The 25,691-nt window shown below is 49.9% G+C and overlaps 2 protein-coding genes across 8 annotated transcripts in view; one reads left to right on the top strand and one right to left on the bottom strand.

Annotated features, from left to right (window-relative positions):
- cdk5 (cyclin dependent kinase 5) overlaps positions 1 to 9,953 on the top strand; it is a 49,284-nt gene extending 39,331 nt beyond the window's left edge. Inside the window, exon 12 of the mRNA XM_070897015.1 lies at positions 8,157 to 9,953. Coding sequence (XP_070753116.1) covers positions 8,157 to 8,243 — 87 coding nt within the window. The 3' untranslated portion in view covers positions 8,244 to 9,953. The remainder of the gene's footprint in view (positions 1 to 8,156) is intronic.
- A 5,462-nt stretch (positions 9,954 to 15,415) lies between these two features.
- The window catches only part of faim2a (Fas apoptotic inhibitory molecule 2a), a 251,881-nt gene continuing 241,605 nt past the window's right edge, over positions 15,416 to 25,691 (bottom strand). For all 7 annotated transcript variants that reach the window (XM_070896954.1, XM_070896971.1, XM_070896964.1 and 4 more), the window contains 4 exons: positions 25,036 to 25,123; positions 23,468 to 23,563; positions 21,497 to 21,550; positions 15,416 to 16,532 (listed from right to left, as the gene is read on the bottom strand). In XM_070896954.1, coding sequence (XP_070753055.1) covers positions 16,386 to 16,532; positions 21,497 to 21,550; positions 23,468 to 23,563; positions 25,036 to 25,123 — 385 coding nt within the window. In that variant the 3' untranslated portion in view covers positions 15,416 to 16,385. The remainder of the gene's footprint in view (positions 16,533 to 21,496; positions 21,551 to 23,467; positions 23,564 to 25,035; positions 25,124 to 25,691) is intronic.

The following is a 25,691-nucleotide window of genomic DNA, read 5'->3' as shown; positions in this document are numbered from 1 at the left end:
GTGTATTTGGATTTCCAGAAGGCATTTGACAAGGTGCCACATAAAAGGTTACTGCACAAGATAAAAGTTCACGGGGTTGGGGGTAATATATTACACGGATAGAGGATTGGCTAACTAACAGAAACCAGAGAGTCGGGATAAATGGTTCATTCTCGGGTTGGCAAACTGTAACCAGTGGGGTGCCACAGGGATCAGTGCTGGGACCCCAACTAGTTACAATCTATATTAACGACTTGGAGGAAGGCGTTGAGTGTAACGTAGTCAAGTTTGCCGATGATACAAAGATGGGAGGAAAAGCAATGTGTGAGGAGGACACACACAATCTGCAAAAGGACATAGACAGGCTAAGTGAGTGGACAAAAATTTGGCAGATGGAGTATAATGTTGGAAAATGTGAGGTCATGCACTTTGGCAGAAAAAAAATCAAAGAGCAAGTTATTTAAATGGAGAAAGATTGCATTGTGTTTCTAACACAGATGAGACTGCACACAGGGAGGTTAAAGTAACAGTGACCTCAGTCTTTAATAAGACACTCCAGAGTGAGGAACAGGCCTTAGGGGCCGGCTTATATACAGTGCTCCCAAGGGATGCTGGGATCCCTTGGGACTTCAGGGGATGCGCCCCCTGATGGCGGAACATGGGAGTGCATGCTTTACAGATACACAACATCACTCCTCCCCCCAAAGTCAAAGTGAAAACTATTTACAAGGTGAGGCGGTCGGGAGCCTTTCTTTCCCTGGTGGACCGCCTCGGTACAAATGTCTGTTCTGGTGTGTTGGCTGTGCCCTCGCTGGGCTGGCGTGTTGTTGGCCCTGCAGGGCCGCTGGGTGAGCCTGGCCTTGCTGGGCTGTTGGGCGTGATGGATTCGATTTCCTGGTCCGGGGTGGTGTCGTTGATCCTTTGGGTGTGTGTTGTGGGCTCGGAAAAGGTGGTGTCTGCTGTGGGTTGTTCAGGGCAGTCTGTGAACCGCAGCCTCGTTTGGTCCAGGTGTTTTCTGCAAATTTGTCCATTGTCTAGTTTGACGACAAACACCGTATTCCCTTCTTTAGCTATCACCGTGCCCGCGATCCACTTGGGACCATGTCCATAGTTTAGCACATACACAGATCAATTTCCCACGACACAGTGACGCGACCATCGTTTACATTTTGTTGCTGCCGCCTGCTCTCTACCTGATCATGCAGGTTGGGGTGAACCAGCGAGAGTCTGGTTTTAAGTGTCCTTTTCACGAGTAGCTCAGCTGGGGGCACCCCTGTGAGCGAGTGGGGTCTCGTGCGGTAGCTGAGCAGTACTCGGGACAGGCGGGTTTGGAGTGAGCCTTCTGTGACTCGTTTAAGGCTCTGTTTGATGGTTTGTACTGCCCGCTCTGCCTGCCCATTGGAGGCTGGTTTAAACGGGGCCGAGGTGACATGTTTGATCCCATTGCGGGTCATGAATTCTTTAAATTCGGCACTGGTGAAACATGGCCCGTTGTCACTGACCAGTATGTCAGGCAGGCCGTGGGTGGCAAACATGGCCCTCAGGCTTTCAATGGTGGCGGTGGCGGTGCTTCCCGACATTATTTCACGTTCAATCCATTTTGAGAAAGCATCCACCACCACCAGGAATATTTTACTGAGAAACGGGCCCGCATAGTCGACATGGGTCCTCGACCATGGTCTGGAGGGCCAGGACCACAAACTTAGTGGTGCCTCTCTGGGCGCGTTGTTCAACTGAGCACATACGCTGCATTGCCGTACACAGGACTCTAAGTCAGAGTCGATACCGGGCCACCACACGTGGGATCTGGCTATCGCTTTCATCATTACTATACTCGGGTGTGTGCTGTGGAGATCCGAGATGAACGTCTCCCTGCCCTTTTTTGGTAGCACTACGCGGTTACCCCACAACAGGCAGTCTGCCTGAATGGACAGCTCGTCCTTTCGCCGCTGGAACAGCTTGATTGGCTCTTGCATTTCAACGGGGATGCTGGCCCAGCTCCTATGCAGTACACAGTTTTTTTACTAGGGACAGCAGAGGATCCAAGTCCTAATCTGGCGGGCCGTGACAGGTGATTTATCATTTTCAAACGCTTCCATGACCATCAACAAGTCTGCGGGCTGCGCCACCATCAACAAGTTTGCAGGCTGCGCCATTTCCACCCCCGTGGTGGGCAATGGTAGCCGACTGAGAGAGTCCGCACAGTTCTCGGTGCCTGGCCTGTGGCGGATGGTATAGTTATACGTTGATAGCGCGAGTGCCCACCTTTGTATGCGGGCTGAGGCATTAGTATTTATCTCCTTGTTCTCAGCGAACAGGGATGTGAGGGGCTTGTGATCGGTTTCCAGCTCAGCCAAATAGGTGCTGATGCATTTTCTTTACCCCGAACACACACGCTAATGCCTCTTTCTCAATCATGCTGTAGACCCTCTTGGCCTTAGACAAGCTCCTGGAAGCATAGGCGACAGGTTGCAACTTCCCCGCAACGTTAGCTTGTAATACACACCCAACTCCGTACGACGACGCGTCACATGCTAGCACAAGTCTTTTACACGGGTTATACAATACAAGCAGCTTGTTGGAGCATAAAATGTTTCTGGCTTTCTCAAAAGCAATTACTTGTTTTTTTTCACCATACCCAGTTCAAACCTTTGCACAATAACACATGTAGAGGCTCTAAGAGGGTGCTTAACCCCGGTAGGAAGTTACCAAAACAGTTGAGTCCCAGGAACGACCGCAGCTCCGTGACGTTTTGTGTCCTGGGCGCGTTCCTGATAGCCTCTGTCTTAGCATCTGTGGGCCGAATGCCGTCCGCCGTGATCTTTCTCCCCAAAAACTCCACTTCTGTTGCCATGAAGATGCATTTCGACCTCTTCAGCCACAGCCCTACGCGATCCAGTCGCTGGAGGACCTCCTCCAGGTTTTGTAGGTGCTCGGTGGTGTCCCGACCTGTGACCAATGTCGTCCTGAAAGACCACCGTGTGTGGTACCGACTTGAGTAGGCTCTCCATGTTTCTCTGGAAGATCGCTGCAGCCGACCGAATTCCAAACGGGCATCTGTTGTGGATGAACAGTCCCTTGTGCGTGTTGATGCAGGTGAGGCCCTTCGAAGACGACTCCAGCTCCTGCGTCATGTAGGCCGAAGTCAGGTCGAGCTTGGTGAACGTCTTGCCAGCGGTTATTGGTCCTGTAGCGAGAAACGATTAATAGTTACTTTATAATTGCCGCAAATCCTGACCGTGCCATCACTTTTGAGTATTGGAACAATCGGGCTGGCCCACTCACTGAATTCCACTGGGGAGATGATGCCCTCGCGTTGCAGCCTGTACAGCTCGATTTCCACTCTCTCCCTCATCATGTGAGGTACCGCTCGCGCCTTGTGGTGAATGGGTCGTGCCTCTGGGACCAAGTGGATCCGCACCTTCGCCCCGGAAAAGTTTCCAATGCCTCGCTCAAAAAGGGAAGGGAATTTGTTAAGAACCTGTGTACATGAGGCCTCATCGACATGTGATAGCGCTCGGATGTCACCCCAGTTCCAGTGAATTTTGCCCAGCCAGCTCCTTCCAAGCAGTGTGGGGCCATCGCCCGGGACAATCCAGAGTGGCAGTTCGTGCACCGTGCCCTCGTAGGTGACCTTGACCATGGCGCTGCCCAGGACAGTGATGAACTCTTTGGTGTACGTTCTCAGTTTCGTGTCGATGGGGCTCAGGGCTGGTCTGAGTGCCTTGTTGCACCACAGTCTCTCAAACATCTTTTTAATCATGATGGATTGGCTAGCGCCAGTGTCCAGTTCCATGGCTAACGGGTAAGCCATTCAATTTTACGTTTAGGTGGACATTTCGTCGAAAATGTGTGCACCCCGTGTACTTCAGCATCTGCCTCCTCTCTCTGAGGCTCGAAATTGCTCTGATCCACCATGGACCGATCTTCCTCTGCCACGTGGTGGTTAGCAGGTTTTGCAGAGCTTGCAGCTCGCTGGAGGTGCCCCATTGTTCCACAGCTGCCAGTTGTGTTCCTAACACAGATGAGGCTGCATACAGGGAGGTTAAAGTAACAGTGACCTCAGTCTTTAATAAGACACTCCCGAGTGAGGAACAGGCCTTGGGGGCCGGCTTATATACAGTGCTCCCAAGGGATGCTGGACCTGAGAGTACGTGCATGAAACACAAAAGGTTAATATGCAGGTACAGCAAGTGATCAGGAAGGCCAATGGAATCTTGGCCTTTATTGCAAAGGGGATGGAGTATAAAAGCAGGGACGTCTTGCTACAGTTGTACAGGGTATTGGTGAGGCCACACCTGGAGTACTGCGTGCAGTTTTGGTTTCCATATTTACGAAAGGATATACTTGCTTTGGAGGCAGTTCAGAGAAGGTTCACTAGGCTGATTCCGGGGATGAAGGGGTTGACTTGTGAGGAATTGTTGAGTAGGTTGGGCCTCTACTCATTGGAATTCAGAAGAATGAGAGGTGATCTTATCGAAACGTATAAGATTGAGGGGGCTTGACAAGGTGAATGCAGAGAGGATGTTTCCACTGATGGGGGAGACTAGAACTAGAGAGCATGATCTTCGAATAAGGGGACGCCCATTTAAAACTGAGATGAGGAGAAATTTCTTCTGAGGGTTGTGGATTTGTGGAATTCGCTGCCTCAGAGAGCTGTGGAAGCTGGGTCATTGAATATATTTAAGACTAAAATAGACAGTTTTTGAAACGATAAGGGGTTATGGAAAGCGGGCAGGGAAGTGGAGCTGAGTCCATGATCGGATCACCCATGATCTTATTAAATGGCGGAGCAGGCTCGAGGGGCCATATGGCCGACTCCTGCTCCTATTTCTTATGTACACTGTCCCATCAAACATTCCCAGGGCAGGCACAGCACGGGTTAGATACAGATTAAAGCTCCCTCTACACTGTCCCATCAAACACTCCCAGGACAGGTACAGCACGGGGTTAGATACAGAGTAAAGCTCCCTCTACACTGTCCCATCAAACACTCCCAGGGCAGGTACAGCACAGGGTTAGATACAGAGTAAAGCTCCCTCTACACTGTCCCATCAAACACTCCCAGGGCAGGTACAGCACGGGGTTAGATACAGAGTAAAGCTCCCTCTACATTGTCCCATCAAACACTCCCAGGACAGGTACAGCACGGGTTAGATACAGAGTAAAGCTCCCTCTACACTGTCCCATCAAACACTCCCAGGGCAGGTACAGGGAGTTAGATACAGAGTAAAGCTCCCTCTACACTGTCCCATCAAACACTCCCAGGGCAGGTACAGGGGGTTAGATACAGAGTAAAGCTCCCTCTACACTGTCCCATCAAACACTCCCAGGGCAGGTACAGCACGGGTTAGATACAGAGTAAAGCTCCCTCTACACTGTCCCATCAAACACTCCCAGGGCAGGTACAGGGGGTTAGATACAGAGTAAAGCTCCCTCTACACTGTCCCATCAAACACTCCCAGGGCAGGTACAGGGGGTTAGATACAGAGTAAAGCTCCCTCTACACTGTCCCATCAAACACTCCCAGGGCAGGTACAGGGGGTTAGATACAGAGTAAAGCTCCCTCTGCACTGTCCCATCAAACACTCCCGGGGCAGGTACAGGGGGTTAGATACAGAGTAAAGCTCCCTCTACACTGTCCCATCAAACACTCCCAGGGCAGGTACAGCTCGGGGTTAGATACAGAGTAAAGCTCCCTCTACACTGTCCCATCAAATACCCCCAGGGCAGGTACAGGGGGTTAGATACAGGGTAAAGCTCCCTCTACACTGTCCCATCAAACACTCCCAGGGCAGGTGCAGCACGGGTTAGATACAGAGTAAAGCTCCCTCTACACTGTCCCATCAAACACTCCCAGGGCAGGTACAGCACGGGGTTAGATACAGAGTAAAGCTCCCTCTACATTGTCCCATCAAACACTCCCAGGACAGGTACAGCACGGGTTAGATACAGAGTAAAGCTCCCTCTACACTGTCCCATCAAACACTCCCAGGGCAGGTACAGGGAGTTAGATACAGAGTAAAGCTCCCTCTACACTGTCCCATCAAACACTCCCAGGGCAGGTACAGGGGGTTAGATACAGAGTAAAGCTCCCTCTACACTGTCCCATCAAACACTCCCAGGGCAGGTACAGCACGGGTTAGATACAGAGTAAAGCTCCCTCTACACTGTCCCATCAAACACTCCCAGGGCAGGTACAGGGGGTTAGATACAGAGTAAAGCTCCCTCTACACTGTCCCATCAAACACTCCCAGGGCAGGTACAGGGGGTTAGATACAGAGTAAAGCTCCCTCTACACTGTCCCATCAAACACTCCCAGGGCAGGTACAGGGGGTTAGATACAGAGTAAAGCTCCCTCTGCACTGTCCCATCAAACACTCCCGGGGCAGGTACAGGGGGTTAGATACAGAGTAAAGCTCCCTCTACACTGTCCCATCAAACACTCCCAGGGCAGGTACAGCACGGGGTTAGATACAGAGTAAAGCTCCCTCTACACTGTCCCATCAAATACCCCCAGGGCAGGTACAGGGGGTTAGATACAGGGTAAAGCTCCCTCTACACTGTCCCATCAAACACTCCCAGGGCAGGTGCAGCACGGGTTAGATACAGAGTAAAGCTCCCTCTACACTGTCCCATCAAACACTCCCAGGGCAGGTACAGGGGGTTAGATACAGAGTAAAGCTCCCTCTACACTGTCCCATCAAACACTCCCAGGGCAGGTACAGGGGGTTAGATACAGAGTAAAGCTCCCTCTACACTGTCCCATCAAACACTCCCAGGGCAGGTACAGGGGGTTAGATACAGAGTAAAGCTCCCTCTACACTGTCCCATCAAACACTCACAGGGCAGGTACAGGGGGTTAGATACAGAGTAAAGCTCCCTCTACACTGTCCCATCAAACACTCCCAGGGCAGGTACAGGGGGTTAGATACAGAGTAAAGCTCCCTCTACACTGTCCCATCAAACACTCCCAGGGCAGGTACAGGGGGTTAGATACAGAGTAAAGCTCCCTCTACACTGTCCCATCAAACACTCCCAGGGCAGGTACAGGGGGTTAGATACAGAGTAAAGCTCCCTCTACACTGTCCCATCAAACACTCCCAGGGCAGGTACAGCACGGGTTAGATACAGAGTAAAGCTCCCTCTACACTGTCCCATCAAACACTCCCAGGGCAGGTACACGGGGTTAGATACAGAGTAAAGCTCCCTCTACACTGTCCCATCAAACACTCCCAGGGCAGGTACAGGGGGTTAGATACAGAGTAAAGCTCCCTCTACACTGTCCCATCAAACACTCCCAGGGCAGGTACACGGGTTAGATACAGAGTAAAGCTCCCTCTACACTGTCCCATCAAACACTCCCAGGGCAGGTACAGGGGGTTAGATACAGAGTAAAGCTCCCTCTACACTGTCCCATCAAACACTCCCAGGGCAGGTACAGGGGGTTAGATACAGAGTAAAGCTCCCTCTACACTGTCCCATCAAACACTCCCAGGGCAGGTACAGGGGGTTAGATACAGAGTAAAGCTCCCTCTACACTGTCCCATCAAACACTCTCAGGGCAGGTACAGGGGGTTAGATACAGAGTAAAGCTCCCTCTACACTGTCCCATCAAACACTCCCAGGGCAGGTACAGGGGGTTAGATACAGAGTAAAGCTCCCTCTACACTGTCCCATCAAACACTCCCGGGGCAGGTACAGGGGGTTAGATACAGAGTAAAGCTCCCTCTACACTGTCCCATCAAACACTCCCAGGGCAGGTACTGGGGGTTAGATACACAGTAAAGATCCCTCTACACTGTCCCATCAAACACTCCCAGGGCAGGTACTGGGGGTTAGATACACAGTAAAGATCCCTCTACACTGACGGGAAATTGTGCCCTCCCGCACCTTCTGCACTATTGTGATATTTTCCGTCTCACCATACCCACCCAGCCTGCGGCCTCTCTGAGTGAGGTTGTGTTTTATGTAGCAGACTCGGGTCAGTGTGGGCGGTTTGAAACTGTGTCGAGAGCATCTAAAGTCACCTCGTGCTGGATCCGTCCGGAGGAAGCTCCAATCCTGTCCCTCTCTCCGTGTTTTGACCTCTGACCCCTAGCCTCCGCTGAGAAGGGATGGTGTCTATAATCCTACTGCCTTTGCCTCGAGATATATTTGTGTCTTTTTTTTTACAGAACCTGTTGAAGTGTAATCCCGTGCAAAGGATTTCAGCTGAGGAAGCCTTGCAGCACCCGTACTTTGCTGATTTCTGCCCCCCCTAAGGGGAGATGTGACCCCGGTACTGCTCCAGTCACCTGCCCCCGGACTGCCCACTCTTCATTGCACGTCGGCCTGAAGGAACTAACCGCAAGTCGAGCTGCCACCCGTCCCCCTCGCCGACGTCTCGTCGCTGTAGCAACCAAATTGACGGACAGCTGGGGTGACCTCTTTGTGGGCGGGGCTCCTGAGAATGAGACTCCCAGTGCAGCCTCGGTGTGTTTCCCTAGAAGGATTTTTGTTAGCATTCCATAGAGATTATAACGAGAGAGAGAAAGCACTTTTTTTGGTTGGAAAGAGATCGTGTGAGACTTGCACGATTGACTGTTTTGCATGTATGTGTCCTTGTGCACACGCATGTTGTGTGTGTCCTTGTGCACGCATGTCGGAGTGTCCTTGTGCACGCGTGTTATATGTGCATGTATCCTTGTGAACTTGCATGTTTGTGTCCTTGTACATATGTATATGTCCTTGTACACGTATGTCTGTGTATCCTTGTGCACGTGTCGTGTGCGTGGTCCTTGTGCATTTGTGTGTCTGTGTTATCATGTGCTCTTCCATGTGTTATGTGTGGCTCTGTCTCTGCATTGATGTGCACGTTCATGTATGTTATTCTGTGTGCACATGTGTCTATCATGTATGTTCTTTCTCTCATGTCTGCTCTTGTTTGTCTGTGCGTTACTATATGTATGCTCTTGTGTGTCTGTTGCGGTGTATGCTGTCGTACGCCTGCTATAATGTGTGTACACTCCCATGTGTGTGTGTGTGTGTGTGTGTGTGCTCCTGTGTGTCCGTGCATTGACACAGATTTTGTGTAGCTATGTAATTGTGTGTATTGCAGACTCCTTTATTGATTACCATATAATGTCACTGAGTAAAGTGTTAGTGTGGATTCGGAGCGTAGAACCTCCGCTGCAGATCCTGTGTGTTTTTGTAGAAGGCTCTTGTTAGAATTGCGTACAGTTTATCATGCGAGAAAGCACTTTTTGGGGGAAAAGAAATGTTGTCAAACTATTTGTTTTGTGTGTGTTCTTGTGTCTCTGTTCTCACATATGCTGCATGTATGTGTTGTGCCCTCTTAAGTCTGTTCTATTCTGTGTGTGTGATCTCATGTATGTGATACCATGGATGCTCTTGCATGTCTGTTGTATGTGTGTTAACCTGTGTGCTGTTGTGTGTCTTGTATGTACTGTTATTGAGAATGCTGCTGTGTATCTGTTATCTTGTGCTCTCGTGTCCATGTTAACATGTGATCTGTCGCGTATGTGTCCGGTGTCTCGCGCGTGCATGTGTGTTGAGCACTTTTAGTTTTTGCCAAAGGCCGCTGTCACTGAGTGAAGTGTTTCTGTGGAGCTTCCGTTCCAGGGGTCACTGTTTTAGCTTCTGCCCCAAATGGTGAACACATCCCCAGCCCGACTAGCGGGTCTCCGCAGGCACTGCTGCCAGGCTCACTGACCAAAGACCCCTCTTCTGAACAAGCTCCCACTTTTTACTCTGGCAATGCAGCGTTGCCTGGGAATCGAATAGAAGCATTTGTTGTTGTAATTAGCTCACTGAATTGATACAAGCCCTTTTTGTGTTGGTTTAGTCTGTGCAAACTATAAACCGGAACTACATGGGAGACTTTAGCGGAAAATCAACACGGCAGATTTTACTGGATTGCAAAACTTTATACTTCCTCAGGTGCAAAACCATCAATAAAAGTTGGAACATTTTTGATAACTCTCTTAATACTAGACCATAACAAACGACACACGAGATTTCAATGAACTAATATAGGCTCTGAGAAACTTGGAGTGTCACATGTATCCTTTGCACACAAGTGTGTAGCCTAATCCCAGGATCGAGAGCAGCACCCAGACTTGCGCGTGGCACATGATCCTTGAACAAACAAATCCTTGATTCAATCCTGTGGCCAGACAATCAAGATTACGTGGTTCTGTTACCTACGTGAACGTGGCCAATATTACTAGTTAAATGCAGCGAGCAGCCGCAATAATACACCACCTTTAACGTAGTAAAACATCCCAGGGTGCTTCACAGGAGCGTTATTTGACACCGAGCCGCATAAGCAGATATTAGGACAGGTGACTAAAAGCTTGGGGAAAGAATTAGGTTTTATTCAAAGTCTTGAAGGAGGCGGAGAGGTTTGGGGAGGGAATTCCAGACCTCGGGGCCCAGGCAGCTGAAGGCATGGCTGCCGATGGTGGAGCGATTAAAATCGGGGATGTGCAAGAGGCCGCAATTGGAAGAGCGCAGAGATCTCGCAAGGTTGGAGGCAATGTTCTCTCCTATTTTTTTTTTGGGGTGCACGTCTGAGCGGGTTAACGGAAACATTGGTTGTAGGGCTGGACCAGTCATATAAATATTGTGGCTACAAGAGCAGGTCAGAGGCTGGGTATTCTGTGGCGAGTGTCTCACCTCCTGACTCCCCAAAGCCTTTCCACCATCTACAAGGCACAAGTCAGGAGTGTGATGGAACACTCCCCACTTGCCTGGATGGTGCAGCTCCAACAACACTCGAGAAGCTCGACACCATCCAGGACAAAGCAGCCGCTTGATCGACACCCCATCCACCACCTCCAACACTCACTCCCTCCACCACCTCCAACACTCACTCCCTCCACCACCTCCAACACTCACTCCCTCCACCACCTTCAACACTCACTCCCTCCACCACCGGCGCACCGTGGCTGCAGTGTGTACCATCTACAAGATACACTGCAGCAACTCGCCAAGGCTTCTTCGGCAGCACCTCCCAAACCCACGACCTCTACCACCGAGAGGGACAAGGGCAGCAGGTGCATAGGAACACCATCACCAGCAAGATGGGGGAATGTACAAGCCAGGTGGGTTGCACCTCAACAGGGCCAGGACCAATATCCTTGCAAGGGTGGGGATTGCTAGTGCTGTTAGGGAGGGTTTAAACTTGCTTGGCACGGGGATGGAAACCTGAGAATAGATTCAGAAGGGAGATAAGCAAAGCAGAAAATTAGTGAGTTTGGAAGGTGGATGAATTAACTGTGCAGATAGCTGTTAATGGATATGATGTAATTGGGATTGCGGAGACATGGCTCCAGGGTGACCAAGGCTGGAAACTCAACATCCAGGGGTATTCAATATTCAGGAAGGATAGACAGAAAGGAAAAGGAGGTAGGGTAGCATTACTGGGTAAAGAGGAGATTAACGCAATAGTAAGTAGCTTGGATGATGTGGAATCTATATGGGTAGAGTTGCAAAACACCAAAGGGCAAAAAACGCTAGTGGTAGTAGTGAGGTTGGGGACAGTATCAAACAGGAAATAAGGGATGTGTGCAATAAAGGTACAGCAGTTATCATGGGTGACTTTAATCTACATATAGATTGGGCTAACCAAACTGATAGCAAAACTGTGGAGGAGGATTTCCTCGAGTGTATAAGGGATGGTGTTCTAGACCAATATGTCGAGGAACCAACAAGAGAGCAGGCTATCCTAGGCTGGGTCTTGTGTAATGAGAAAGGATTAATTAGCAATGTTGTCGTGCGAGGCCTCTTGGGGAAGAGTGACCATAATATGGTAGAATTCTTCATTAAGATAGTTACACAGTTAATTCAGAGACCACGGTCCTGACCTTAAAGAAAGGTAACTTTGATGGTATGAGACGTGAATTGGCTAGAATAGACTGGCGAATGATACTTAAAGGGTTGACGGTGGATAGGCAATGGCAGACATTTAAAGATCACATGGATGAACTTCAACAATTGTACATCCCTGTCTGGCGTAAAAATAAAACGGGGAAGGTGGCTCAACTGTGGCTAACAAGGGAAATTAAGGATAGTGTTAAATCCAAGGAAGAGGCATATAAATTGGCCAGAAAAAGCAGCAAACCTGAGGACTGGGAGAAATTTAGAATCCAGCAGAGGAGGACAAAGGGTTTAATTAGATGGGGGAAATAGAGTATGAGAGGAAGCTTGCTGGGAACATAAAAACTGACTGCAAAAGCTTCTATAGGATACGTGAAGAGAAAGAGATTAGTGAAGGCAAACGTAGGTCCCTTGCAGACAGAATCAGGTGAATTTATCATGGGGAACAGAGAAATGGCAGACCAGTTGAACAAATACTTTTGTTCCGTGTTCACGAAGGAAGACACGAATAACCTTCCTGAAATATTGGGGGCCAAAGGATCTAGTGAGAAGGAAGAACTGAAGGAAATCCTTTGTAGTCAGGAAATTGTGTTAGGGAAATTGATGGGATTGAAGGCCGATAAATCCCCAGGGCCTGATAGTCTGAATCCCAGAGTACTTAAGGAAGTGGCCCTAGAAATAGTGGATGCATTGGTGATCATTTTCCAACAGTCTTATCGATTCTGGATCAATTCCTCTGGACTGGAGGGTAGTTAATGTAACTCCACTGTTTAAAAAAGGAGGGAGAGAGAAAACGGGTAATTATAGACCGGTTAGCCTGACATCAGTAGTGGGGAAAATGTTGGAATCAATTATTAAAGATGAATTAGCAGCGCATTTGGACAGGATCGGTCCAAGTCAGCATGGATTTGTGAAAGGGAAATCATGCTTGACAAATCTTCTGGAATTTTTTGAGGATGTAACTAGTAGAGTGGACAAGGGAGAACCAGTGGATGTGTATTTGGACTTTCAAAAGGCTTTTGACAAGGTCCCACACAAGAGATTGGTGTGCAAAATCAAAGCACATGGTATTGGGGGTAATGTACTGACGTGGACAGAGAACTGGTTGGCAGACAGGAAGCAGAGAGTCGGGATAAACGGGTCCTTTTTAGAATGACAGGCAGTGACTAAGTGGAGTGCCGCAGGGCTCAGTGCTGTGACCCCAGCTCTTTACGATATACATTAATGATTTAGATGAAGGAATTGAGTGCAATATCTCCAAGTTTGTAGATGACACTAAACTGGGTGGCGGTGTGAGCTGTGAGGAGGACACTAAAAGGCTGCAGAGTGACTTGGACAGGTTAGGTGAGTGGGCAAATGCATGGCAGATGCAGTATAATGTGGATAAATGTGAGATTATCCACTTTGGGGACAAAAATACGAAGGCAGAATATTATCTGAATGGCGGCAGATTAGGAAAGGGGGAGGTGCAATGAGACCTGGGTGTCATGGTACATCAGTCATTGAAGGTTGGCATGCAGGTACAGCAGGTGGTGAAGAAGGCAAATGGTATGTTGACCTTCATAGCTAGGGGATTTGAGTATAGGAGGAGGGAGGTTGTACAGGGCCTTGGTGAGGTCTCACCTGGAATATTGTGTTCAGTTTTGGTCTCCTAATCTGAGGAAGGACGTTCTTGCTATTGAGGGAATGCAGCAAAGGTTCACCAGACTGATTTCTGGGAAGGCGGGATTGACATATGAGGAGAGATTGGATCAACTGGGCCTTTATACATGGCTGATCATTCCCTCAGTACCCCTTTCCTGCTTTCTCTTCATACCCTTTGATCCCTTTAGCCGTAAGGGCCATATCTAACTCTCTCTTGAATATATTCAATGAACTCGCATCAACAACTCTCTGCAGTAGGGAATTCCACAGGTTAACAACTCTGTGAGTGAAGAAGTTTCTCCTCATCTCAGTCCTAAATGACCTACCCCTTATCCTAAAACTGTGTCCCCTGGTTCTGGACTTCCCCAACATCGGGGACATTCTTCCCGCAACTAACCTGTCCAGTCCCATCAGAATCTTGTAAGTTTCTAAGAGATCCCCTCTCATCCTTCTAAACGCCAGTGAATATAGGCCCAGTCGATCCAGTCTCTCCTCGCATGTCAGTCCTGCCATCCCGGGAATCAGTCTAGTGAACCTTCGCTGCACTCCCTCAATAGCAAGAATGTCCTTCCTGAGATTAGACCACCAAAACTGAACACTATTCCAGGTGAGGCCTCACTAAGGCCCTGTGCAACTGCAGCAAGACCTCCTTGCTCCTATACTCAAATCCATGGAGTGCAGGTCCACAGATCCCTGAAGGTAGCAGGCCAGGTAGATAAGCTGGTTAAGAAGTCCTATGGAATACTTGCCTTTATTAGCCAAGGCATAGAATACAAGAGCAGGGAGGTTGTGCTTGAACTGTATAAAACACTAGTTAGGCCACAGCTAGAGTACTGCGTGCAGTTCTGGTCACCACATTACAGGAAAGATGTGATTGCACTCATCATCATAGGCGGTCCCTTGTATCGAGGATGACTTGCTTCCACACCAAAAAAGGATGAGTTCACAGGTGTTTCAATGAAGGACCTAATATTCCAGGTCCCGAACTACATGTTGAAGGGTGGAAGATGCCTGTACGTGGATTTTTTTTACATGTTGTGACCGTTGCACACCAGCCACCACACGGGCTTAACAGAGCGAGGTCTTGGTCCAGTGGCAAGGGTTAATCAAGACAACTGGAGACCAGCTCTGCTGCACGGACCCAGTGCGCACACATATCGCAGTGTGGGCTGGTCCGTGCTGCCCCTAGGCCCTCGCCTCTCCTGGGCCCTGGTCACATCCCTCTACAATCTCTCGCTGCTCCCTCTATTCTTGTACTCATTAGCACGTGGCACCGGTAGTAACCCGGAAATTACTACCATTGAGGTCCACCCTTTAATTTTCTTCCTAGCGCTTGCTACTGCTTGTAGCACCTCATCCCTCTTTTTACCGATGTCATTGGTCCCGATATGGACCACGACCTCTGGCTGTTTACACTCTCTCTCCCCCAGAATGCCCTGCGGCCGCCCTGTGACATCATTGATCCTGGCACCAAACCATTCCAGAGCCACATCTGGGGCCGCAGAAACGCCTCTCTGTTCCCCGAGCTATAGAATCCCCTATCACTAGGACTCTTTTATTCTTTGTCCCTCCTCCTGTGGTGCCTCGGAATTGGCTCTGCCTGCATTCCCCAGAGACACCATCGCCCTCACCGATACTCATTGTACTAGAGAGGGTACAGAGGAGATTTACAAGGATGTTGCCTGGACTGGGAATTTTAGCTATGAGGAAAGATTGGATAGGCTGGGGTTGTGTTCTTTGGACCAGGAGGCTGAGAAGGGATTTAATTGAGGTGTATAAAAGCGGGCAGGTCAGGGAAGTGGACCAGAGTTGTATTAAATGGCGGAATCGGCTCGAGGGGCCATATGGCCTATTCCTGCTCCTATTTTTTATGAACGCACCGACTGAAAAGAAGCAGCTTCGAGACCAGTTGAAAAGGCAGTAACAATATTTAATTCAAAGAGTACAAAGGTTACAGGAATCCAGAGAATACTGTCACAGATTTCACATTAATACAATGAGAGTCCATCCTCATTCCCAAAGAACGGATTCCCCCATTTCTTTTTTATTTGTTCAAAAGTTACGCTGGAGGCCGGAGCCCGGAGCAGGCGAGAGGGGAAGCGGGTGTTATCTCGGATCCTGCTGCTTGCTCCTGCTCAGCAGTCCCAGGCTGCCCTCCCACTTTGCAAATTGGGTCGCCCTGACATTCAACGGCAAAGCGGCAGCCACGTGGCCGACAGCAAACGCAGCAAACTGCCAGGTGTAGCCGACTCTCGCTCTCAGGGCTCTGGGTGCTGTGGCGGAGTCAGAGCACGAGAGAGAGAGAGAGAAACACATCGCAGGCGAGCTGCTGCTCGGAAGGGAGACGGGGGCTGGAATCAACGTGATCAGCCCCAGTTATAACCGGGGTGGGAGCCGGCGGAGCAGGGTACCGAGCTTCTGTTCGGGAACGGGAAACGATGCCGAGTGAAAGAGTTTGGGGACAAGGCGAAGTCCTGGTTCTATTCTATCACAAGGGTCTGTTGCACACCGATACTGAAACTGGCCATCTGCACCAACACATATACATTATACATCAAACTCAACATAACTACAACCTAACCAGACTGACGAGGGAACCCAGGGTGGTCATGCTTTACAATCACACAGAAAATACAAAGAATTATTTATAATAACTTCGGGGTTAGTGCTGTACATCTTGAATGGTTGAGGCCGAAATCTGGCTTTTGTTATTCATACAAATGTAAGTGAGGGGGTCTGTGGGGGAGAGAGGTGGGTTTATGTGGGCGGGGGCTTGTGGCTGCTTCAAACACGATACAAATATAAAACAAAAAAATACTTTTAAAAAGAATACAGCTGAAAACAAGATATAAAATTGCTGGGAGCGAGCCCAGAGCTGCTCAATCTCGATTCCCGAACAGCTGGAGGAGAAACATGAAGATGTAGAGGATGTCAATGTAGAGGCAGAGTGCTGCAAACACGTGTTCTTCGGGACTCAGGGAGTAGCGTTTATTCCCCACCAGAAGCTGTGTATCGTAAGCCAGGAACTGCGAAGAGTAACAGAGGGAAGTCACGGAGGCAGCTGCAGATACAACAGGATTCGCCAGTGAATCCAGGCCATGCCTGGGGACCGGCTGCACACAATTTCACAAGATCCTTACTGAGGACGGAGGCCCGTATTACATCATTCACCCAGCAAGACCCAACACTCCCCACGCCCATAGCTGCGTGAAATTGTGTTGTTGGGTTTCAAGTGTTAATCCTTGTGTGCGTGTGCGAAGGATCTCGATATCAATCCCAAAGTTGCCTTTCACGAGTTTGAACCCATCCCATTCCCAGCGTTCCGGATGAACTTTGTCCCCACCATTTACAGAAGAGCAAACTTGCCTTTCACCAACTCGGGATGTCCCAAAACGTTTTACAACAATGACTACGCTTCAAAAGTCCTGTAATGTGGGAAACACGGCAGCACATTTGCACACAGCAAGATCCCACAAACAGCAACGTGATAATGATCAACTTTTTGGTGATGTTGGTTGAGGGATAAATATTGGCAGACACCGGGGAGAACTCCCCTGTTCTTCAAAATAGTGATGTAGCATCTCTTGCGTCCATCTGAGAGGAGACGACAGGGCCTCGGTTTAACGCCTCATCCGAAAGACCCACCTCCGGCAGTGCAGCACTCCCTCAGCACTGCACTGGAGTGTCAGCCGAGACATTTGTGCAGAAGTGTCTGGAGCGGGACTTAAACCCTTGACCTTCTGACTCAAGAGTGATACCCACTGGGCGCTCTTGCATATATCTCTCTATCACCGTAGACACTTCTCCTTTCCAGGTTGAATAGCACAGGTTTTTCCATTCTCCACCCATAACCCAGACCCTGGGATCAGTCTCGTGACTCTTCTCTGCTTCGCCTCCAGTGCTTGAACACCTTGTGTCTCAGTGACCAGAACTGCACACAGTGTCCAAGGTGGGCCTGCCCAGAACTGGACATGGTGCTCAAGGTGGGCCTGGCCAGGACTGGACATTAAAAAGTAGGACCTCAAAAGTAGTAATCTCAGGATTGCTACCAGTGCCACGTGCTAGTCAGAGTAGGAATCGCAGGACAGCTCAGATGAATACGTGGCTTGAGGAGTGATGTAGAAGGGAGGGATTCAAATTCCTGGGACATTGGAACTGGTTCTGGGGGAGGTGGGACCAGTACAAACCGGACGGTCTGCACCTGGACAGGACTGGAACCAATGTCCTAGGGGGAGTGTTCGCTAGTGCTGTTGGGGAGGAGTTAAACTAATATGGCAGGGGGATGGGAACCTATGCAGGGAGACAGAGGGAAGTAGAATGGAGACAGAAGCAAAAGATAGAAAGAAAAGTAAAAGTGGAGGGCAGAGAAACCCAAGGCAAAAATCAAAAAGGGCCACATTACAGCAAAATCCTAAAGGGGCAAAGGGTATTAAAAAGACAAGCCTGAAGGCTCTGTGCCTCAATGTGAGGAGTATTTGGAAGAAGGTGGACGAATTAACTGCGCAGATAGCAGTTAACGGATATGATGTAATTAGCATCACGGAGACATGGCTCCAGGGTGACCAAGGCTGGGAACTCAACATCCAGGGGTATTCAACATTTAGGAAGGATAGACAGAAAGGAAAAGGAGATGGGGTGGCATTGCTGGTTAAAGAGGAAATTAATGCAATAGTAAGGAAGGACATTAGCTTGGATTATGTGGAATCGGTATGGGTGGAGCTACGGAATACCAAAGGGCAGAAAACACGAGTGGGAGTTGTGTACTGACCACCAAACAGTAGTAGTGAGGTTGGGGACAGCATCAAACAAGAAATTAGGTACAGCAGTTATCATGGGCGACTTTAATCTACATATTGACTGGGCTAACCAAACTGGTAGCAATGCGGTGGAGGAGGATTTCCTGGAGTGTATTAGGGATGGTTTTCTAGACCAATATGTCGAGGGACCAATATGTCGAGGAACCAACTAGGGAGCTGGCCATACTAGACTGGGTGATGTGTAATGAGAAAGGACTAATTAGCAATCGTGTTATGCGAGGCCCCTTGGGGAAGAGTGACCATAATATGGTAGAATTCCTTATTAAGATGGAGAGTGACAGTTAATTCAGAAACTAGGGCCCTGAACTTAAGGAAAGGTAACTTCGATGGTTTGAGGCGTGATTTGGCTAGAATGGACTGGCAAATGACGGTGGATAGGCAATGGCAAACATTTCAGGATCACATGGATGAACTTCAGTAATTGTACATCCCTGTCTGGAGTAAAAATAAAACGGGGAAGGTGGCTCAACCATGGCTAACAAGGGAAATTAAGGATAGTGTTAAATCCAAGGAATAGGCATATAAATTGGCCAGAAAAAGCAGCAAACCTGAGGACTGGGAGTAATTTAGAATCAGCAGAGGAGGACAAAGGGTTTAATTAAGAGGGGGGAAAATAGAGTACGAGAAGAAGCTTGCCGGGAACATAAAAACTGACTGCAAAAGCTTCTATAGATATGTGAAGAGAAAAAGATTAGTGAAGACAAATGTAGGTCCCTTGCAGTCGGATTCAGGTGAATTTATAATGGGGAACAAAGAAATGGCAGACCAGTTGAACAAATACTTTGGTTCTGCCTTCACGAAGGAAGACACAAATAACCTTCCGGAAATACTAGGGGACCGAGGGTCTAGTGAGAAGGAGGAACTGAAGGATATCCTTATTAGGCGGGAAATTGTGTTAGGGAAATTGATGGGATTGAAGGCCGATAAATCCCCGGGGCCTGATAGTCTGTATCCCAGAGTACTTAAGGAAGTGGCCCTAGAAATAGTGGATGCATTGGTGATCATTTTCCAACAGTCTATCGACTCTGGATCAGTTCCTGTGGACTGGAGGGTAGCTAATGCAACACCACTTTTTAAAAAGGGAGGGAGAGAGAAAGCAGGTAATTATAGACCGGTTAGCCTGACATCAGTAGTGGGGAAAATGTTGGAATCAATTATTAAAGATGAAATAGCAGCGCATTTGGAAAGCAGTGACAGGATCGGTCCAAGTCAGCATGGATTTATGAAAGGGAAATCATGCTTAACAAATCTTCTGGAATTTTTTGAAGATGTAACTAGTAGAGTCAACAAGAGAGAACCAGTGGATGTGGTGTATTTGGACTATCAAAAGGCTTTTGACAAGATCCCACACAAGAGACTGGTGTGCAAAATCAAAGCACATGGTATTGGGGGTAATATACTGACGTGGATAGAGAACTGGTTGGCAGACAGGAAGCAGAGAGTCAGGATAAACGGGTCCTTTTCAGAATGGCAGGCAGTGACTAGTGGAGTGCCGCAGGGCTCAGTGCTGGGACCCCAGCTCTTTACAATATACATCAATGATTTGGATGAATAAATTGAGTGTAATATCTCCAAGTTTGCAGATGACACTAAACTGGGTGGCGGTGTGAGCTGTGAGGGGGACGCTAGGAGGCTGCAGGGTGACTTGGACAGGTTAGGTGAGTGGGCAAATACATGGCAGATGCAGTATAATGTGGATAAATGTGAGGTTATCCACGAAGACAGAATATTATCTGAATGGCAGCAGATTAGGAAAAGGGGCAGTGCAACGATACCTGGGTGTCAAGGTTCATCAGCCATTGAAAGCTGGCATGCAGGTACAGCAGGTGGTAAAGAAGACAAATGGCATGTTGGCCTTCATAGCGAGGGGATTTGAGTATAGGAGCAGGGAGGTCTTACTGCAGTTGTACAGGGCATTGGTGAGGCCTCACCTGGAATATTGTGTTCAGTTTTGGTCTCCTCCTGAGGAAGGATGTTCTTGCTATTGAGGGAGTGCAGCGAAGGTTCACCAAACTGATTTCTGGGATGGCAGGACTGACATATGAGGAGAGACTGGATCAATTGGGTCTTTATACATTGGAGTTCAGAAGGATGAGAGGGGATCTCACAGAAACATAAGATTCTGACGGGACTGGACAGGTTAGATGCGGGTAGAATGTTCCCGATGTTGGGGAAGTCCAGAACCGGGGGACACAATCTTAGGATAAGGGGTAGGGCATTTGGGACTGAGATGAGGAGAAACTTCTTCACTCAGAGAGTTGTGAACCTGTGGAATTCCCTGCCGCAGAGAGTTGTTGATGCCAGTTCATTGGATATATTCAAGAGGGAGTTAGATATGGCCCTTACGAGATCAAGGGGTATGGAGAGAAAGCAGGAAAGGAGTACTGAGGGAATGATCAGCCATGATCTTATTGAATGGCGGTGCAGGTTCGAAGGGCTAAATGGCCTACTCCTGCATCTATTTTCTATGTTTCTGTGCTCAAAGTGCGACTGACCAGAACTGGACACAGTGCTCAAGGTGGGACTGACCAGAACTGGACACAGTGCTCAAGGTGGGTCTGCCCAGAATGGGACACAGTGCTCAAGGTGGGTCTGGCCAGAACTGGACACAGTGCTCAAGGTGGGACTGACCAGAACTGGACACAGTGCCCAAGGTGGGTCTGACCAGAACTGGACACAGTGCCCAAGGTGGGTCTGACCAGAACTGGACACAGTGCCCAAGGTGGGACTGACCAGAACTGGACACAGTATTCAAGGTGGGACTGACCAGAACTGGACACAGTGCCCAAGGTGGGTCTGACCAGAACTGGACACAGTGCCCAAGGTGGGTCTGACCAGAAGTGCGACGGAGTCAGTCAGTCCCAGGGCCGTTGAACATTCCAATCCTCCAACCCTATCTGCGATAATGTTCCTCAGCCCCAAGACTGCCTGACACTCCAATTGGCCATCAGCCCCATGCAAGAACCAAATGCAAGGGAAGCAGTGTGGGGACTGTAATGGAAGCTGGCCCTGTGGTGAAAGGTGACACTCTGTAATCCACCCAATCCTCAGGGACAGGACAAGACACCACATGGGGAAAACTGGAACCAATCGTCTCGGCTTCTCAAACTCTCTTCCATTTGCTGCAGGTCCTAGACCCCCCCAAAAAAATGAAATCGTTCTAATTTATTTACCAGTGTGAAGGCGATGGCTCCGAGCCCAGCATAAAATGTCTGCAACCAGGGGAGCTGAAATTGAAGAGGCGCAGTAACCAGTTAGTGCCGACATGTTTCTCACAGTATAAGCTCCTTACTCATAACGCTTCTTCCCCCCCCCCTCCCCCAACCCACCGCCCCGACGGCCACCAGGGTTTGAGAAAGGACCAGATCGTCAGCGTGCAACTAATGACAACCATTTATCCCATAAACACACTCCTTGCTGCTGGCTCCAACTCGACCAGCACGCAGATATTCCTGGGATGGAGGGATTGTCCTATGAGGAGAGACTGAGTCGACTCGGCCTATAAGAACATAAGAAATAGGAGCAGGAGTAGACCATTCGGCCCCTCGAGCCTGCTCCGCCATTTAATACGATCATGGCTGATCCGATCATGGACTCAGCTCCACTTCCCTGCCCGCTCCCCATAACCCCTTATTCCCTTATCGGTTAAGAAACTGTCTACCTCTGTCTTAAATTTATTCAATGACCCAACCTCTCATTCTTCTGAATTCCAATGAGTAGAGGCCCAACCTCCTCAACCTTTCCTCATAGAGTTTAGAAGAATGAGAGGTGATCTCATTGAAACATAAGATTCTGAGAGGGCTTGACAGGGTAGATGCAGGGAGGATGTTTCCCCCTGGCTGGGGAGTCTAGAACCAGGGGTCACAGTCTCAGGATAAGGGGTCGGCCACTTAAGACTGAGATGAGGAGGAATTTCTTCACTCAGAGGGTGGTGAATCTTTGGAATTCTCTGCCCCAGAGGGCAGTATATTCAAGGCTGAGATGGATGAATTTTTGGACTCTAGGGATATGGGGACTGTGAGGGGAACAGTAGAGTTGAGGTTGAAGATCAGCCTTGATCTTATTGAATGGTGGATCAGGCTCGAAAAACCATATGGCCTACTCCTGCTCCTAATTCTTATGGTCACTTATGAGAGGTTTTGATAGAGTAAAGGAGAAACGGTTCCTGCTGACAGGAGGTTTGGTGACCAGTGGGCACAGATTTAAGGTCAGGTTTTTAAGTATGTCTCAGTATTAATTCTAATTTTGACACCTCAGCTGGAGTAGTGCGTCTAATTCTGGCACCACTCTTTAGGAAGCTGAACAAGGAGAGGGTGCAGGGGAGATTTACTGAATGGTCCCAGGGATGAGGGACTTCAGTTATGTGGGGTTGTTCTCCTCAGAGCAGAGAAGGTTACGGGAAGATTTAATAGAAGTGTTCAAAATGAAGAAGAAACGTTCCACTGACAGGCGGGTCGGTGCATCGGCAAAAGAATCGGTGGAGAGATGGGGAGAATGTGTATACGCAGCGAGTTGTTGTGATCGGGAACGCGCTGCCTGAAAGGGCGGTGGGAGCAGATTCAATCGTAACTTTCAAATGGGAATTGGATAAATACTGGAAGGGGAGAAATTTTTCAGGGCTGTGGGGAAAGCGGGGAGTGGGACTGGTTGGAGCTGGCACGGGCACTATGGGCCGAATGGCTGCCTTGTCTGCTGTCAGATTGTCACAACAACCCAGCTGGCCATTGAGGGTAGGCAACTTGCCGTCATTACCCGGCCTGGGCCTATAGGTGACTCCAGTCCTGCACAATGTGGTTGACTTTTAACTGCCCTGTGACGTAGTCCAGTGAGTCACTCAGTTTGCGACAAAACCCGCTACCTGCGATTCAAGACACTCCTCCATCTTCTCGGGGCAACTGGGGATGGCCAATAAATGCCGGCCTAGAATCAATACTGAATTAAAGTAAAGCATTCTACGTTCCAATAACTCTGTAGATGAAGAATTCTAACTCCACTCTTGCTCTTCTGCTAATTGTCCCAAGTCTGTTCCCCATTGTACCAAACGCTGAGAACAACCTTTCATTGTTTGTAATCTTCTCTCCCGTTTTTTCTGACATACTAACGGTACGAATAGCTGCGGCAGGTGTGGGTCGCACATTACTTACGTATCCGAATGGCACGGTGAACGCCATAACGATCCCGGTGATAAACAAGGCCATCATCAGCCCAAACAGCAGCCCGTGGCACGACGTGAAGTCAAACTGTGACAAAAAGCAACAGTTAGTGGCAGGGATTTCTCCATCGGGCTGCACCCACTGCAGGAACCTCCCGAGGAACGGGCGGGGGCGGGGCCAGACTAACGGGTGGGGGCGGGGCCGAACCAACCGACGGGACGGCAGCGGGTGCTCCCCACGATGGCATGTTGGAGGACAGAACCACTGCCCAGTGACCCCTCCCTGCCCAGTGACCCCTCCTCGACCCCTCCCTGCCCAGTGACCCCTCCCTGCCCAGTGACCCCTCCTCGACCCCTCCCTGCCCAGTGACCCCTCCTCGACCCCTCCCTGCCCAGTGACCCCGACCCGACCGGTGACCCCACCCTGCCCAGTGACCCCTCCCTGCCCAGTGACCCCGACCCGACCGGTGACCCCTCCCTGCCCGGTGCCCCTCGTAACGACCTCTGCCTGCTCCCTGTAACTTTGAAGCTCAGTCACTGCTGTGCTGTACGCGAACGTGGTAGCTGATTCTTGCACAGCAACATTACTCCAACAGCATCAAGGTCAATGGGCAGTTCAACTGGTCGTGATATTGGTTGAGGGGGGAATGTTGAACAGGACAGGGGAGAAACCCCTGATGCTCTTCGAATTAAATATTTTACTTTCACCCAAGACCACTCCCAGTCTCAGTACTGCCCCTCCGACAGTGCGGCACTCCCTCAGTACTGCCCCTCCGACAGTGCAGCACTCCCTCAGTACTGCCCCTCCGACAGTGCGGCGCTCCCTCAGTACTGCCCCTCCGACAGTGCGGTGCTCCCTCAGTACTGCCCCTCCGACAGTGCGGCGCTCCCTCAGTACTGCCCCTCCGACAGTGCGGCGCTCCCTCAGTACTGCCCCTCCGACAGTGTGGCACTCCCTCAGTACTGCCCCTCCGACAGTGCGGCACTCCCTCAGTACTGCCCCTCCGACAGTGCGGCGCTCCCTCAGTACTGCCCCTCCGACAGTGCCGCACTCCCTCAGTACTGCCCCTCCGACAGTGCGGTGCTCCTTCAGTACTGCTCCTCCGACAGTGCGGTGCTCCTTCAGTACTGCCCCTCCGACAGTGCGGCTCTCCCTCAGTACTGTCCCTCCGACAGTGCGGCGCTCCCTCAGTACTGCCCCTCCGACAGTGCGGCACTCCCTCAGTACTACCCCTCCGACAGTGCGGCACTCCCTCAGTACTGCCCCTCCGACAGTGCGGCGCTCCCTCAGTACTGCCCCTCCGACAGTGCCGCACTCCCTTAGTACTGCCCCTCCGACAGTGCGGTGCTCCTTCAGTACTGCCCCTCCGACAGTGCGGCAGTCCCTCAGTACTGCCCCTCCGACAGTGCGGCAGTCCCTCAGTACTCTCCTGGGATTAACGGCTGTGCAAAGCCAATCAGTCGGACCACCACCACAGTCTGGAGGTAACTCGGGATGGGCAATAAATGCGGCCTTGCCACAACACCTGCGTCCATAGAATGAGGAAAAGTTCCACGTACCCTTGTCTGGAAGGAGAAGATGCTGACTGCGAGGCAGACCAGGGCGGTGATCCCAATGCACAGTATCACACTCTTTGTGTTGTGGTGACTAGGAGCAGGAGGCAGAAGGCAGGCAGGTTAAAACAAACAAATATAAATGCTGCAGTTACTGGGAATGCCGAATGAGACTCCCGGCACGCCCCAAACCAGACGCTCCTCACGAACCAGTGCCTTCAATCGTGGATAGATTAACCCCGAGCCTCAGCGCACATGGTTCTCGGGTTCGGTTACCAGTGTGTGTTGGGCTAGGAGCAGGAGCCCCTCCAGCCTGCTCCGCCATTCAGTTAGATCCTGGCTCATTTGTACCTTAACTCCATCTACCCGCCTTGGTTCCGCAAACCTTAATACCCTGAATCAACACAAACCCATCAATCTCAGTTTTGAAATTTTCAATTGACCCCTCCCCCAGCCTCAGCAGCCTTTTGGTGGGGGGGTTGGGAAAGAGAGTTCCAGATTCCCACTGCGTGAAGAAGTGCTTCCTGACATCACCCCTGGCTCCAACGGTCAGGTTATGCCCCTTGTTCTGCACTCTCCCACACCAGAGGAAATAGTTTCCCTCTCTCTAGCCTATCAAATCTTATCATCCCTTAAGGGAGGGGGAAACTTAATACAATCAC

This window comes from Pristiophorus japonicus, chromosome 1, assembly GCF_044704955.1.
Source record: "Pristiophorus japonicus isolate sPriJap1 chromosome 1, sPriJap1.hap1, whole genome shotgun sequence".
Lineage (NCBI taxonomy): Eukaryota > Metazoa > Chordata > Chondrichthyes > Pristiophoridae > Pristiophorus > Pristiophorus japonicus.
Note: the sequence above shows the minus strand (reverse complement) of the source record. Positions and strands in the feature narration are given on the sequence as shown.